The sequence below is a fragment of the Diuraphis noxia genome, unplaced genomic scaffold, assembly GCF_037042655.1.
Source record: "Diuraphis noxia isolate RWA-SAM2 unplaced genomic scaffold, SU_Dnox_SAM2 contig0003, whole genome shotgun sequence".
NCBI classification, from domain to species: Eukaryota; Metazoa; Arthropoda; class Insecta; order Hemiptera; family Aphididae; genus Diuraphis; species Diuraphis noxia.
The window spans coordinates 49,616,733-49,633,155 of record NW_028301713.1 but is presented as its reverse complement, the minus strand read 5'-3'; the positions used below and the strand labels follow the sequence as shown (position 1 = coordinate 49,633,155).

Genomic DNA, 16,423 nt, shown 5'->3' with positions numbered 1-16,423 from the left:
AGTGACATATTTAGTATCAATATGTACATATACAACTTGGGTAGGTATCTAAATAAAGTCTTATACAGTTTTGGTAATCAAATTTTTTTTATTTTTCCCTTGAAACAAATCATATTTTAAATTATCCGTTGATGAAATTGTATGTAAACTCATATTTACTTTTTAATTTTCGATAATTATCATCAAATTATGAATTACAAATTGTTTCCATTAAACTTAGTCCCCTCCAAGGGAAAAATATAAAAATTTGATTTATAAAACTGTATAAGATTTCTAATTAAGTATCTTCCTAAATAAATTAGAATATGTATAATATTGATACTAAATATGACAACAATTTTCAATTCTCAATCAAAAAAAAACTATTCATAATAAAAGATTATTAAAAAATGATTATTTAGAGAGCACCAGGATAACAATGTTTACAATATAAAAATTAAAAAATGAACTACATTTGAATGAATTAAAAACAAATTAGAAGGAAAGCACGAGAGCCCGCAGACAATTAATGCTTTTCAAGAAACAAAAAAAAAAAATTAAAATCTATTCTAAAATTGAACTTATATAGTTGAATTATAAAAAAAAAATGAGAAGGAGAGACCTAGCGCCCAAAGTCAAACGTATTTTAAGAAGCCAAAAAAAAATTTATAAAAATTATAAATTATAAATGAACAATACAAACTACAGTCTGTATAATTTTCAAATTCTTAAACCGATACAACTTAAAAATTTGTTTCTTGAAAAATTTTTATTTAGAGAGCACCAGGTTACCAATGTTTGAAATATAAAAATTAAAAAATTAACTCGTTTAAAGGAATAAAAAAAAAGATGAGGAAAGCATGGGAGCCCGCAGGTAAATGCTTTTCAAGAAATAAAAAAATTTTAAATGAACTCAAAAAGTGAACTTAAATTAAAAACTTATTTTAAATAAATTAGTATGTGAAAAGATTTTTTCCTGTGTTCAAACGTTTTCATTAAAAACAATAATGTTACATAAATAAATTTTACATAGAAAAATATAATTATTTTTCACTCAATACAATATGCTGGTATATTTTCAAATAACTATTTGATCAAATGGTTATATTTTTGAATCATTTAAGTAGTTTACAATCAATATTTTTATTTTTAATAACATGAATCAAATAATCAAATATTAGCATAATGAATCATAATAAGTAATAACTTATAAGTTCAATGCATTTTCCACGACTCGAGAACTCGGTTGTAAATGAGTTTTTATTAATGATCCAGTTGGTATGACAGTCATTTCAGCTATCTGGAAATAGGCATTTGTGAAATTAAGCATAACATTATAATATTTTCATTTGTGCAATAAATTATTAAATCTAAGAAAATTTAGAACATTGGTTAGTTGTAAATTAATGGAATAAATTTAACTGTTGACGTTTATTTCAAAATTAATACGAATGGACTTATATTTTGTTTTATGTAAACAATATCTGTTCACATTTTATTTTATTTTACGAATTTTCAATATAAAATATAATTTTCTATATAATAGACTCCACCTCAATAAAAATAAATTTTGAGTGACATACCTATCTATTTTGTAATACCCTTAAATATAAGCCAAAATTGGTAGACTTTTAAGTCTATAAATCACAATTATTACATAAATATAAACATGCACGTTGCATTTTACATATTAGAGCTTTTATACTAAATTTTGTAAAATACTTCTGTTTGCGAATCTATTGTGTTCCGCGTATGTAATGATGGGAGGTCCGAATTATATTATATAGGTACTAGGTACTCGGTACCAGAATTATACGAGTTTATAAGCAAACAGGTGGATTTTGAAGTAGTCAACATTTTGATCAGACTAAGAAAATAAATCACTGTTTATACATAGTAATGTAGGATTAGTATTTTTCATCAAATATTTCTTTTTGTACTTTTTACTAAATTATTTTACATCATATGGAATTCTTTAATGTCTCAGTTTTTTTGCAGTTTCTATTCAACAATTTTATAGTATAATTCATTTCTAAAGTTATAAATATTTAAATGGAACTTTTGTAGAATGATTTATCAACAATTTTTTCAAACTACGACCATGTAATATCTATAAAAATTATGATTGCAGTAATAAATAAATTATAAATGCAGTGCAAAAAAATAATAGTAGTCGATAATTCTAGGTTGTAATTTCTAATTCGGTAAACTTTTGGTTGATACAATTCTGTTTCTCATAATATGACGATTCAGATACTGTACGAAGTGTTTAAAAAAAAAAAAAAAATAATAATAAATAGCTAGATCATAAACTAGATTTATACCATATTAGATAAATCAACAAAAATTCGTATGCATATACAAGTATTTTTACTTACAAGCACATTTGGTGGAGTTGACAAAGATGTGATTACGGCATTCGCGACATCATCTACATGGAGAAATTTTAAATCCTCCATAGACCGGTCTGTTAAGATTTTGTTGACTCCTGCTAACATGTCTGTAGCCACTGGTCCCGGGCTAATACTCTAAACATAAAATTTAATCAATATTATTATTATATATTTACATTAATCGACAATTCATAAGTGATCGAATGATCGCAAAAATTCAAATCAATATGATGGTATGACATTCGTCGGTCCGTCAGGACAGGTAACAATATAAATGTGTGAAAACCGTTATCACTCATTACTATTCTAAAATTAATGTTCCGAGACCTTCCGATCAAATAATTATTTATCACTATTCTAGTATTCTAATACGCAAAACATAAATTGTCTTTCATTAAAGAAACTAGATAATACTACATCGAGAATTATTATTAAAAAAAAATAAAAAATAATCTATGTTTAGGAGGCATAGAAGTTTTTGCTAACCAAAAATAATATAAACAGTAATAAGTATGTATCATTTGCATTGTCTCTTTCCTTCTTATAAAATATACGTCACCAAATCGTACTCATAAGTAATACCTACCTAAGCATTTATGTAAGTTTGATTATTGCAGCAGATTAATAATACTAGATATATATACAAAATTTAACGGGTCTATATACATTTTATGAACATGAAATTTTTAAATTTTCATTGTTTTCAATTCTTACGTTGCTCTTCCGAAGTGGATACTATACTACATACTAAAATATAATATGGTAGGTTATATTATATGTTATGCGAGCAGTTTTGTGTCAGCTTAGATATTATATTAATTAAATTTTTATACGTAGGTTATACTAGGTAACTATTACTATATAGGTACATTATGTAACAGACTATTAAAAAGTGAATAATAATGTAATTAATTGCCTGTACGTTACAAATTTAGATAAGTTATCAGAAAACCGTTTGTTATAAGCATACAACATATAAATTATATATTAAAAAAAATAATTTACAACGATTTCGTTATGTAAAATGTGTGTTTTGTAACAAGATTATTACAAAAATTATATAATTAAACATCCATTTTTGATACAAATCCAAGTATTCTAACTGTTTTCAAATTATATTGCAATCAATTATTAAATACCAGATTCTCGTACATTCGCAACTAGTTATGGACATCCGTTTTATACACCTTATAGAAACAAGTCATAAAGCCGAATAAAGTATAGTATAAATTAATTTATGTGTGGTTTTATTTCACACGTATCGGTAATTTGCATCAATATCTTTATCATAAATTGTACTCAGATTTTTTACCAAAACTAATGTTTATGTATTTTAACAGATATTCTAATATCTAGATAGTAATTGTAGTGTGAACCTAAATTACTTTATCCTTCCGTTAGACTTGAATTTTAATATAATACGATGTATCACAACAAAGATAACTTAGCTGAGACAATCGTATTATACTACTTATACAAACTATTATAGTACCTAGGTGTATACAGTCTTTACTTCACGCGTTTGTAGAAAAACAAACTTTAAAATGTACAAAGTACAATTAATGTACAGCAAATTAAATTAATTGTATAATAATATTATGTACTGGTATTAAGAATAACCTACTACAACAAATTATTATGATTATTATTATAGTATGGAGTAAATAGTAAAGAAAATTTAATTTTAAGTGCGTACCTATCTACACTAAAAAAATTATATTGTTCTTCATAATCCTACAACATCAACAATTTTTTGAAATTTCAAATGTTGGCATTTTAATTGTATTTTTTACAGATGCTTACTTTACAAAAACTTAAATTGTATTATAACATACACGCTCCCTCCACTATTTCTTTTAATTCATATAACAAGTAATATGTACAACTTAATTTGTGAAGCATCTCTCTTCGTGCAACGTACGAAACTCGCTAATGTATCTAGTACACAGATATAAAACAATATTATGTTATTTTACGTTATAAAGCATATTTCTGGTTTTATTTTATTAGTTTTTGTAGCAGACCGCCGAGTAATCAAATACAGAGATCACACATTAAAATGTGGATGTATGTGTGGTATTTATGAGTATGGTTAATCTAAACATAGTACACTATTACATACAATGGAAATCATTTAATAAGGTCAATTTTAACATTTTCACTGATATAGTGATATAACAATAATAAAAATAACATGTTACAGCATTGATTTTATAATATAATATAATATTATACCTATGTACCACCAAAAACACTAAAACATAATCCACGTTGTGTATGAAAATTATTTGTGTTTAAATGCAAAAGTGGTTTAAATCACGAATTTATTTCGTGTATCTATTGCTATAATTAATAAATTTACAAATCTTTGAATCGATCGTTTTTAGGTAATTCCGTAACGAATGAATGATCATCATAGCCACGGAGAATATCAGCAGACTTGGTTTCAAAAACCCTAGTTATAGTTCCTAAACGTTCAGTGAGAAATTAAAACGGTTTTTTATTTTATAGTTTTGTTTTAAATTTCTTAACTTAGATACCTACAAGCGATAAACTACTAATTATTCGGGTACAAATCTTAGATTTTTATGTTTCCGTAAATAGTTATACCAATACACCATAGAAGTTATCGTGATACCATTGATTACAGAATATTCTATAATTGATGATACTTATCACAATTATTCTAATTTATAAACGTACTGACATACCAAACTAAATCTATAGTTAACTTGAAAGGTCGAGAAAAACAAGGTATGCTAAAAATGTTATTCACCTTACGATTTACAAAGACAATAAATAATATAAATGCAACTACCTATTGCAATCCATATCAATAACTTAATTTTTGATAATATTTGCGTTCAAAAATATATAAAAATGACACTCAGAGTGCGTTAACTCAATAAAAATTGTTATAAGTGCTAATATATTAGAAAATGTATTGCTCAAAAAAGGGCTGGGAGAGTAATACGCTCACAGGCAACTGGCACACGCAAATGTCGTATTATCCTAGTACATATAGCAACTATAGCAATACCTTAAAACTTGGAAGGTAAGTGTATTTATTGCAACAAATTGTGCAGTTATGTATAACAGATTTTTGTTTTATTGAGCTCACCATGTAACATACATAACATAACAGACAAACAACTAAAAATATTAACCATTAAAGTATACATATTATCAATTATAATAATTTAACTATATAATACTACTAGCCCCAAAATCGATTTTTATGTATCAAAATACTTAGAAAAATATTCTGCTTTGGAATATGAAATTAAAACTCTATGTTGTCATTCAAAAAAGTAAAAAATGATAAGGATAAAAAATATTTAAAATTATAATTTTTTAATAAAAACGTTGGTTTTTTAACAACTTGAAACCATGTAAAAAAATATTTTGAAAAAAGTTAATACTTTTTGAAATAATGAGTGTTTTATGATAAATCAATCACCCTGTATAATTACAACATCACGCACGTATGGATACTTGAGGGTGTAATAAAAAAAAAAAAATAACAGGAAACTGATAAGTATAAAATTCCACACGCGCCCTGTATTTACTTGACATAAATGTTGGCTATTTTATTAAGGCGAAAATTCAGACGATTTCTATATTTATGTTGCGTGGCTATATAACTGAAACAATCAAATCGTTTAACCAACGATTAATTTCAACAACTTCAAAAAACGATCACGCTACATAGAATAATCTTATTTTCATCCTTTTTTATTTAATAGAGGAAAAGTTTATTCAAGTTGCTATATTGGATTCGATTTTTGAATAACTTAAGTAACACCGGAAATATATACTTCAAAATACCTGTCTACTCAAAGATTTTTGAATATGTTGATACTTATTACAACTTATGAAAGTAGAGTTCTCGAAACTCAATATAACTTTCATAAAATCCTAATACGTGACCTGTATAAAGTTTCCATCTTTTGAATAAATAAATAAATAATCAAAATCTAACTAATCTGAAAGTTTTTCATTTAATTTAGCATGTTATTGTATTCTTAAGAGGACGTCGCATCCGCATGTGTTGTCTCCGTCTTAACACGTATGACATAGGAAATGTTCGTTTGCTAGTTTCAATAGGGTATTGTCAGTTTTGATATTAGAGTGAATCCACCTATTATCAAACTTTTAGGTAGCAACATTATCTGTGTTCTCTCGTTGGTGTTTTACGATATTTTAATTTTTAAGTGAGTTATGAACATTTTAAAATATTCATAATTTACATACCCATAACTCACTTAAAAATTAAAATATCGTAAAAAACCAACGAAAGAACACAGATAATGTTGCTACCTAAAAGTTTGATAATAGGTGGATTCACTCTAATATTGAAACTAGCGAACGAACATTTCCTATGTCGTACATGTGTAAGACGGAGACAACACATGCGGGTGCGACGTCCTCTTAAGACCACCAGTTATCCAAATATAAAATTTAAAACTAACGTACAACACCAACACTAAATAACGAAAGCAGCGATCATATATATATATATATATATATAAATACATAGTAGAAGAATGGACTCTCACTACCACTAAGGCTCGTTTGTTATGTTATATATTACCAATGTATAATGTATATAGTGTATAGTGTATGACAATGTTAAATAATTGTTCAATTAGTTTATTAATTATGGTGTCATAAGGATGCATAGCATATTATCCACTCTTATGCTGTCTATGGCAGCGGTCGAAAATTCTATTAACAATAAAAAAAGTTGAGATACTCTAAGAAAAATGAACAAAATTGAATTTCTAAGTATAAAAGATAAGGGTTTCGTTTGTTTTGGTTTATGATTATAAACTTATTAAGTTCTAACCAACAATATTGTTTTTTTTTCTTAATAAATACGCCTCAACTACCAGGGTTATTAGCGTTTCAAAATACGTATTATAGTTTACTTAATTTTTACAAAATATTAAATTGTAAATAGGTGAAAAATCGATGCAATAAGTTTTAAGAGAAATATGTTTACATTTTGTGTGGTATTCTAAGTTTTGCTGATGCTATTATATTTTATGCAAAAGATTGGTCTCTTTGAGCAATTCTAAAATTGATGATGTTCTCTCTTCGTTTGGTGCAAGTATTTCACACAGATTTGTTAGGGGATCATTAATTTGTGTCAGACATCTTTTGTGAGGAGGCAAAACCAACCTATTATAATCTTATAAATTATAATACATTATTGTACTTTTTAAGAACAATAGAATTATGTAATTAACTATATTCCTATATTATTCTGTGCATTGAATATGGTATTTTTGGCAAATCGATTTAAATATACTGTTTAGACAAACAGTTGTCAAGAAAACTTCTTTATATTATTATTATAGAAATATATAAAAATAAAAAATCTCTGAATAATGATCGAATTCCCATAAATTTTTGTTTTTATTATCCTTTAGATATTATTATTATGCACCTTTTATTTTTATATTATTTTTGACTATTCGAGTAAACAAAAAAATAAAATTATTTATGTATTAAACTATCTGAAAATATAAATATCAAAACGCGATAAATTTATACTTATACATGAATGCATATGACAGTTAATAACTAACCTAATTTAGAAATATGTTTAACGCATGATTTATATATATAATATATATATATTATAAAATATATTCTTTTTAAAAAAAATCATCTTAAATGTAAACGTATAGTTATCGACCGTTACATAATAAAACATAATGCATTTGACAAAAATAAAATTGAAAATTGAAACTACAATGGAATGCTCTTATAAAGGTAAAATAGATTACAGATTTTACGAGGAGAAGTTCGTAATAGCGAAAAACCCGTAAAACAGTTTTTAATCATACTTAAGAAGAAAATGCTATTTTGCAATATAGGTATCAAACAAAATGTTTATAGCCTATAGTCTATGTATGAATATATAATAGTAAGGGCTATAAACACTAAAAATTGCTTCTACAGAACCTAAACACATATTATAAAATATAAAATATAGAGTAGATACCAACGAAAAGTATTTATTTTTTTTTAAGTTCTCAATAACAATATTAATAACAAACAAAAAAAATACATGTAAACGTAATTAGGTAGGTAAATATAATATTAAAATATATCCCACCTCTAATTTATTCGGAAAAAAAATTTTCATACCTCTAAGTTATAGTATTATTAGTATTATAACTACGGAGTCCATTTCCATAATATAATTTTTGCTGTAGATGTTGATTTTTAAAGAACGTTTTTTTTCCCGCTAAAATATAATATAATTCTACTTTGAAGAATATTGAAACCACCACTGTATATGATTTTTCTTAAAATATCCATTAGAATCGTTACTTTTGATAAATAAATAAACAATATTATACGATGCTAAAAGTTATATAGAAGTAACAACTAACGAAACAATTAGTAATAAACTAATAACTGTATAATATAATATAATATTATGTTGTACTCTACCGAAACTTTGATTTTGGATCCCACTAATTGTAATTCGTGTCGAAGTCCATCGCACAGTACCGTGACTGCATTCTTTGAAGCGTTATACATTTTGAACCCAAAATATGGAGTTAAGCCATGACCGGCGATACTAAAATCAAATAAATACAGGTGGTTATAATAATAAACTTTTCTTTTATCACTTATTTTAATAAATAAACTAATAGTGGCCGTCTTATACATTAAGCTGTTTGTAAAATATAAACATGATCAAAAATATTATACGCATTCATCACTATCGTAGTGGCGGTGGGTAGTATCAGTACTTCATGTCTGTAATGAGTGGGGCGAGAGCATTACAGTAAGATCTCAAATCATCAACACGCATATTATCATGGTTCTTGTCAAATATTGTAATATTAATAAAATATTATGTTGCTGAGTTTACTGTATATAAAGTTAGCACTCTGCGGATCATTTTGGAGCAAATTTTAAAAATATTTAAAATATACAATTTGATTCAAATAAGAATCAACTATTTCGCGCCGCCACTGAAACTGTATACGAGTAGCTGTTATTAGTTATTATTAAACTGTATTAAAGTAAATAAAAAAATGTTTAAACAATACTAATAAATTACCTATTTATATGAATGATGTGACCATCAATTTTATTTTTCGTCATTGATTTGTAAGCTTCTCTTGAACAAACACTCAGTGCCAGAACATTGAGATTAAATGTTTCTTGCCAATCTTTTAATTTCCCGTCTTTATCACGAAAGTGATATTTAAAATTATTTAAAGTTTTTTGAGAATTTTTAAATGTGTTCTATAGGTAGCAGGTGTACTCACTTAAAAGGCTCGATACTTTCGCAACTCCAGCATTGTTAATTAAAATACTGGGACCTCCTAGTGTTGAATCTACCCACGAAAAAACATCTTTTACAGCTTGTTCATTGGTAACATCACATACCTTTGTATGAATAGTTCCATAGTCTTTATCATTTAAAGATTCGGCTAATTCCTTAAGGAAAAATTTAATATTTAAATATGTTTATATATTTTACAATAAAGCCAGAAAAAAATTAATAATGTACTTATACTGTTAAAATGTATCAGCGTTTAAGTATATTTTCCAATTTTTTAATTCAGTAAGTAAGTTGTCAAGAAGTGCAGACGATATTAAAATATATTTTCTAAAAATGTAATATTTAGATATTATTTTAATTACTCCAACCCTATTATTTATTTTCACTCTCTCTTCGACAACACCCAGCCATCACGTCTTGGAAGACACTGACAAATCGAGATACCATTGATTAATTCACCTCGGACCTCCTATTAGTGTTCTACATCGATAGACAGTCTCTCACGTCATATTTTCACATTACTTAATTATTTTTTATTGCTTGTATTTTATGCTAATTTATTATGTTGACAGATACTACACATTGTAACTTTTAAATTTAAAAAAAAAATTGGAACATTTGAAAAATAATGTATTGTTATTATTATTTTTTTTTTTTTGTAAAAGTTTTGACCATTCATAACTGCGTGTAGTATACTATGCGAAGTTAATGCATAAACTACTTATACAATACATACATTTGAGGAAAATATGATATCCTATTTACAATATAATTAAAAGTGTATGAAAAATAACTGTCACCCTATAGTTGATGCCTCCATAGTTCAATTAATTTCAACAGTGATAGTTTATACTGTTTAACCCGCCATGAGTCGCATCACGGTCTAAAAGACCGTGAGTTTATTATTTCACTTATAAATCATTGTGAGTAATTTACTTTATTTCATGCATTTGGTTACCTTCAATGTACACGTTGACCTATTTTTTAAAACTATTTAGAACAGTCTATTATTGTTCATTGAATTTATAGCTATTTGTAAAGTCCGTAACCTGTCAAAAAGACCGTGTGCGACTAAACTCGGTATCAATTTTGTTACGTATTATTTTCGTCGGCATACAATTTTAAATGGAAAAACCAACAAAAACAATATATCTAGTCACTTACCTCTTATCTCTTCGAACGTTGCAATATTTTCGTTTATTTTTGCCGACAGTCGACTTGGTGGGAGAAATAAGACCTCAAAACCGCGCGGCCGACTTCCGCTCTCTCGGCGGCCGGCGCATTCCGTATAGCTTTATACGCGTCAAGATAGTCGTCACACGGTTCATTAATATCAATTTATATTGTAAAATATAATAAATAAATAAAATATAATTTTTGTAAATTATTAATAAATGCATTTGTATGTAAAATGTTAAAAAAAATATGAGATATAAGTGAACGGTCAAAAAGACCTTGTGCGACCACATGTGTTACATACAATGGTGCGACTCATGGCGGGTTAAAGAGTATAATATAATAATTTTTTAGATAGTTTGATAAACATTAGAAAGAAAAATATTTTGTACTTATGTTGCGTCGGAATGTAATTTATCTACAAAAACTTAAATATTGGGTACCTATTGTGTGAGTATGAATCGTAGATTATAGTTAGAACACTAAAAATGTAACTTAAGTCATAATCTCAAGAGTTCGAGGTTCAAGGAAGTATTCTTGCAAGGATTAAATTCTTAAACTAACATATAATTATGCCACACCATTGCGCCTTAAGAGGACGCAACACTGGCATTTGTTGTATCATTCTTAAAGTTTAACATTGAAAATTTACACACATTAGATCACGTGTAGCATCATTATTTTAAAAATTATAGTGTATCGACCTATTATGAAACATGATGGTAAGAAAATTGTTTGTGTTTGTATGAGGGTTTTTTCCGATAATTCGATTTTTTATCAAGTTTTGAGTATTTAATAAAGCATAAATAAAAAATGCTTATAACTTACTTAAAAACTGAAATATTGTAAAATGCACATACAAACTCAGATAATATTCTTACTACCAAGTTTCAGTCGGTTTCAATGGGTTCATTCGGTCTATTTTTTAAACTAACGAAGCTACCCGGGGCTGCTGAGCATAAATTTACTATGCTACGCACTTGTATTCCAGCAATTTTTTAACGTGAAGCCTACTCACACGACTAGGTACCGTTCATTGATGAGTTAATTCTTCAAAGCCTTCAATTCTATTCTTCGCTTAAAATTAATAAAAGTATCATAAGTATATTATGCATTTAAAAATATATATACTTAAGTAGGCATCATCGTACCAGTCGTGTCATCTATTAGCAAAATAACAAAAGGAAGTAAATGTGTATAACATTGAATGGTTTTAAAAATAAATACTTTCCGAGTGAAGTAAAAGTTTTTACTCGCCATAACGACTTTTAATTACGCTAAAGCTAAATTTTGATAAATATTGTTGTAAATATGACAATTTATTAACAGCAATGTTATTTTTACGTCACGTTATCATTTAAGATTTAACTAAATATTGTGCGGTAAAATAACGCTCGTGTGTTGGTCGATGTTTTTACCACGCGTTACATGCAGTAAAATGTCGCGTGGTAAAATAATGCTAGTGTGTTCCCAGCCTAAGGGACATGTCATAATGCTATGAAGTTTTAAGTAGATCCCTACTAGTATTTATATATTAGACAAAGTTATCGTAATTTATTGTGACACTGGGACTAGCTTAGTATTGTATCGCTAAAATTAAGACTCCGATTAAGGTAAACAATAATACCTATCAAATAATAAATATTGATTATATCGATATAATATTATAATATTGAGTTTAGACTTTGGTCACCGTGAACTATATTCTAAATAATCACAGTGGTTAAACCTTTAAGAAATAATTATTCAAACCAATAATCTGTTTTTAACGATTTTGTGGTCATTATTTGTACGGTGCATACAGCTGTAAGTCTGTTGATCATTCTACCGACGAATACAATATATAATAATATGATAACACGTACGTATATTGTATACCGCACAGACAAGGTATAAGGCCGTACACTACGAATTTTGAAGACCACCCGTTACTCAAAATTATATATTATAAACAATAATTAAATCCAACTTACAGAACAGGTTTTTTCATTATTTATTAACTTCTTAAAATCCTACGAAATCGAAACAATAATAAATATATCGTCTCAACACATTAGACTTCTGAAATTTTCAGTAATTTCAATCACGATATCAATCGAAGAAAATAATCCTTGTTCGAATATTCAACTACCTGTAAGAATTATATTATTATCATCTACGATTAAATATGTCTGTAACGTAATACTCATCCTCTCCACCCCGCAATCACCGACCAAAATTGTCATTCCATAATCATCACTTATCGTACAAGTCATCTGTTTAATTCAACTATGCATACGTTTTTTGAATCATAATAATAAGTTTTATATTAATTTATTGAATTATTTTGTTATAGGTACTAATATTGCTTTGTATTATATAATCGTCAATAAAAATAAATAAATAGATACAGCTGAAAAATATCTAAATTGAATTCACCGAACAGCAAGGTATCACTATTTAATATAATATTGGAGTCGACAAAATAAATAGTGCAAGTCAGCTTGGTAAATCGAATTTTTTATCCAATTACAATGCCATTCACCATTCAATAGCAACCAAGAAAAAAATAAAAATGTAACTCTTGTTTGACTGTTGTAGTAGACATTTATCTAAGCTGAAAAACTGAATCATCGAATTGAATTCTATATAATATTACGGACTCGATATTCGATATGCATATAAGCACATTATACGTTATAATAGATTACGACAAGCCGGTATCAAGCGTGTAGTTACAATCGATTATCAAAATATAATCGATCTGGTTTAGAGTCTCTAGTTTATTTCTAAATAGTTTCTCAACGATATAGCTTTTGTAAGTAATAGTTAGTTTTTCGTTCTAGAGTTACTAAAGAAGTAAACTTTAAAATCCCAGTTTAAAATGCAATATAAAATCGTTATTTTTTTAGTATCACGATGTTCAGCAAATATAATTAATTTAGTTTGGAATTGCCTGTTTTTTTAGACTGTAATAGTGTAGATACCATTTTTTTTTGCAGTAAAAAATTATCGTCTTGATTAAAAACATTAAAATTTAAAAAAAAGATTCATTGTACTTATTGATGCTATTTAATTAATAATATTAAAAAATACAGGTCCAATTTTTTTTTGACATTTATGTTAAAATTTAGCCGAAATTAGATATCTACGTAAATGAATAATAACAATAGAAACTTTTACGTATGTATATATTATTATATTTTATATAACTTCACAATAACATTTTAAAAACATTCCAAATTTTAAATTATTTGAACCTGAATATGGTTCGACAGTAAGTCGGTATATTTACTCAAAAGTTAATAACAATAATATATTAAAGGTAAGGTATATTATGTTTTAAAAAATGATGCTATCATTATTATTTTTATTTCATTGTATTTCACAGTTGAATTTAAATAGGAAAGCCAATATTATACTATAAGAAGTTATAAATCAAATTTTTTTCTCAAATCAGAGATTGTATCGTTTTCCCACGACTCAGTTTGAGCTACAGACGTATTTAGGAATTTCACGCCCCAGGTTAGATAAAAAAATGCCACTTTCCAACCTAAATTTCTTTAGCAAGGGGTGTATTTGTAAAAAAAAAAAAAAACATGATAACTTATACTAGTATCTGAGTGTCATTATTTTTTTTTATCACCCTAATTATACCTAAGTACCGTATTATATCAAAATGCTCTCCTAGCGCCCCTAAAAATTTACCACCCTGGCCGCCTAAATACATCACTGGTACAAGCACGTTCAGTTATAATATCATTAATATCCATGTTGATCGGATTAAACGATTGATATAATATTATTATCTGTAAGTAATAGTTTACCTTGAGTATGTCTTCTCTCCTGGCAAGCGCCACGACGTGCACGCCATTCTGCACCAACTTGACCACGATCGACGCCCCGATTCCTGCACTGGCGCCAGTAACTATCGCCACCTTGCCTTTCCACTGTTCCATCGTGTTACTTATTGTGTTATTATTATTAATTAATAGTTAGCGCTTATAGTATGATAGTATGTCCTAAAAAAAAAAAAAAAAATACAAAATGTTTTATATGAACGCGTAGGTACATCAGCGAGTTACCGACGTTACCGTTGATGGTGCCACGAGGACTTCACAGCGTAGACTATTTAGTATTTACTGTTTATTATGCTGTTCGGAGAAACGAAATTATCGTATTAATACTCCGTTGAAATCATGTGCGTTACATCACACGTATTATCCTACCAATATTATTGCACATAATATCCGCCATGACGACAACCACTGAAGAAAATTCTCCGCGTGGCGCGCTGCGCGTGTATAGTCACGTGTGGCATACTAAAATGTAACGCGGATTCCTACAGATATTACAAATCTACTACCTAATCATGTTATTTCATATTGTCGACGTCGATAAAAATATTAAAAATATATATGTATGCATGTATGCAGTGCGTTAGGAAAACGCGTTTGATAAAAACATAATGTTTGTTAAGTGTTTACCGATTGATAGTTATACAAAGTGACTGCGGTAAACTGGTAAACAGTATGATGATAATAAAACACCGTGGATAACTGGTAAGTGTAGAACCAGTTGTTGAACAGTAAGAAAACAACTGTGTGGGACTGGGATATTATGGCTGGTCACTGGAACGTGAGAAGCATTCTGTTATTCAATTTTCTGAGTATTTTTTTTAAATCTCACCATTGTTCAAATTATATTGAGAAGACGTTTGCGAAAAATCATCGTCACTCTTCGTGGTCAACGAAGAACATTTCATTATATTATCTTGAAAGTTAGAAAAATAGAAAGTAGCTTCTACCTTCTTAATAAATGTAGGCTCGATAGACGTGTTTAGTCTATTTATTCACATTTTATTTTGTATTTTTGTTTAAGGAAAATCTTTATTCAAGAAATGCTACCTTAACCTATCATACGAACAGTTAAGTTTAGTAATATAGTCTTTGGTTTTATAGGTAGTGAAGTAACTAGCACATTATTTTAAATATTTTGAAAGCATTTGTAAATAATCTATGGTTGCAGGTGATTTATTTAATGTAAAATACTAATTATTTCAAAAAATATATACCTAAGCATTATTAAAAATATTTTGTTTATATAATTTAAGATAATTAAAAAAAAAATTTCAATTAAAAGTTTTTACTCCTTATTGAATTACAACATACATTTTTAATTTCTAATTAGTTCAATATATGAATTCAAAGTTATATAAGTTGCTGTAGACTAACATTTTTTAGGTACCTACTCTTGATGTACCACTCTACTCCATTAATATATAAACTTAAAATTAATTAAATTTACACTAATTTATATTCTATAAAGGCATAAATTAGTGATTCAAAATTTTAATGCGATTCTGAACGGAGATGATTTGTCAGTCTAGGATATATTATATTTAAATATTGTCATATATTCTATTTTGGAACAAATATTTTATTTTTCAATTAGGACGCATTTTGCATTAGGCATGGTTAATCAATTTTTCCAAAAACATTGCATGTAGTTATCATAATTCATAATACCTTATATTATCATAGATATACATATACCTGGTTTCAGGATAAATCGTTATCAT

The 16,423-nt window shown here is 27.3% G+C and overlaps 1 protein-coding gene across 3 annotated transcripts; it reads right to left on the bottom strand.

The window, feature by feature from the left end:
- Positions 1-989: 989 nt before the first annotated feature.
- LOC107163401 (farnesol dehydrogenase-like) lies at positions 990-15,089 on the bottom strand. 3 transcript variants are annotated; one of them, XM_015510811.2, is made up of 7 exons: positions 14,937-15,089; positions 14,670-14,864; positions 9,671-9,842; positions 9,460-9,586; positions 8,841-8,970; positions 2,358-2,507; positions 990-1,279 (listed from the first exon to the last, which is right to left on the bottom strand). In XM_015510811.2, the coding sequence occupies exons 2-7, from the start codon at positions 14,799-14,801 to the stop codon at positions 1,187-1,189; spliced, it is 804 nt and encodes a 267-aa protein (XP_015366297.1). In that variant the 5' UTR covers positions 14,802-14,864; positions 14,937-15,089; the 3' UTR covers positions 990-1,186. The 3 variants fall into 3 exon arrangements, with proteins under 3 accessions (XP_015366297.1, XP_015366296.1, XP_015366298.1); XM_015510810.2 differs by having other exon boundaries at positions 14,928-15,084; XM_015510812.2 differs by having other exon boundaries at positions 14,932-15,073.
- Between the last annotated feature and the right edge of the window lie 1,334 nt (positions 15,090-16,423).

Excerpts from the sequence above, each read along its gene's own strand:
- LOC107163401 (XM_015510811.2), bottom strand. The coding sequence starts at position 14,801 with ATGGAACAGTGGAAAGGCAAGGTGGCGATAGTTACTGGCGCCAGTGCA. Across the intron at positions 8,971-9,459 it reads CACATCATTCATATAAATAG|TATCGCCGGTCATGGCTTAA; the intron begins GTAATTTATTAG and ends ATTTGATTTTAG. Across the intron at positions 1,280-2,357 it reads CAACTCCACCAAATGTGCTT|ATAGCTGAAATGACTGTCAT; the intron begins GTAAGTAAAAAT and ends GCCTATTTCCAG.